We start from the raw sequence: 851 nt of genomic DNA, 5'->3' as shown, positions 1-851 counted from the left end.
GAGTAAATGGGTGCCTGGTTCTGAATTATCAAAAAAAAAAAAGGGATAACCAGCACGCCAAAAGATACTATTGTTTTAACAAGGGCAGAAAATTGTTTGTAATTACAACATTAAAAGCACCAAAGTTTCCTTCAAAATAAAAGAAACTGAATCTGGTTACTGGATCTTCTGCTGGTGGGCAGAACTTCACTCAATGTGTCAGAGAAATGTGAATATCACATAAAATCAGTTTATCTTCAGAGAAACATCAAATAAAACCCTTTAAATACAAGATTTTCACAATAAAAGTCTCAAAAAACCCAGTTATCTGTTCAGTCCAAGAGGTCAGCAGCTGAGGACCAATCAGGTGAGAGGAAAGACTCTGGATCCATCTGATGTGTCAGCTGCAGGTCCAGGAGGTTCAGGTTCAAGACCTGCAGGTTCTGCAGATCCAGGTTCTGGACCTGGAGGTCCTGCAGGTGACCCAGCTCCTCCATGGGACCATCAGAGTCTCCTTCTGAACTCTGGGAGCTGCAGTCCGGTCCGTCCTCCCCCAGGATCCCGGTCCATTTTCGGGGGCCCAGGCCCCTCCTCGGGTCCTGGTCTGTCAGGAGCCGGTCCAGGAAGCCGATGTACCTGAGGGCCAGGCGCAGGATCTGGTTCTTGCTGAGCTTCCTGTCGGGGGGGTGGGTCGGGATCAGGTACCTGAGCTCTGCGAACGCCCCGTTCACGTTCTGCTGCCTGCAGCGCTCCCGGCTGTTGGTGAAGACCCTCCGGACCGCCGGGGTCCGGAACCCTGAGGGGAGGAGAGGGGGGTCAGCAGGAGGAGAGGGGGGTCAGCAGGAGGAGAGGGGGGTCAGCAGGAGGAGAGG

The 851-nt window shown here is 52.4% G+C and overlaps 1 protein-coding gene across 1 annotated transcript; it reads right to left on the bottom strand.

The window, feature by feature from the left end:
- Window positions 1-80: 80 nt before the first annotated feature.
- On the bottom strand, window positions 81-775 carry LOC106531136 (T-cell acute lymphocytic leukemia protein 2; the record flags this gene model as incomplete). Its single annotated transcript, XM_014026921.1, is given in 1 exon segment — window positions 81-775. A coding segment is annotated over 1 exon segment (464 nt), but the record flags the coding sequence as incomplete, so codon positions are not given.
- Window positions 776-851: the final 76 nt, after the last annotated feature.

The sequence above is a fragment of the Austrofundulus limnaeus genome, unplaced genomic scaffold (assembly GCF_001266775.1).
Source record: "Austrofundulus limnaeus strain Quisiro unplaced genomic scaffold, Austrofundulus_limnaeus-1.0 Scaffold601, whole genome shotgun sequence".
In the NCBI taxonomy this organism is placed as follows: Eukaryota; Metazoa; Chordata; class Actinopteri; order Cyprinodontiformes; family Rivulidae; genus Austrofundulus; species Austrofundulus limnaeus.
The sequence above is the reverse complement of the archived record's forward strand: the minus strand, read 5'-3'. Positions and strand labels throughout refer to the sequence as shown.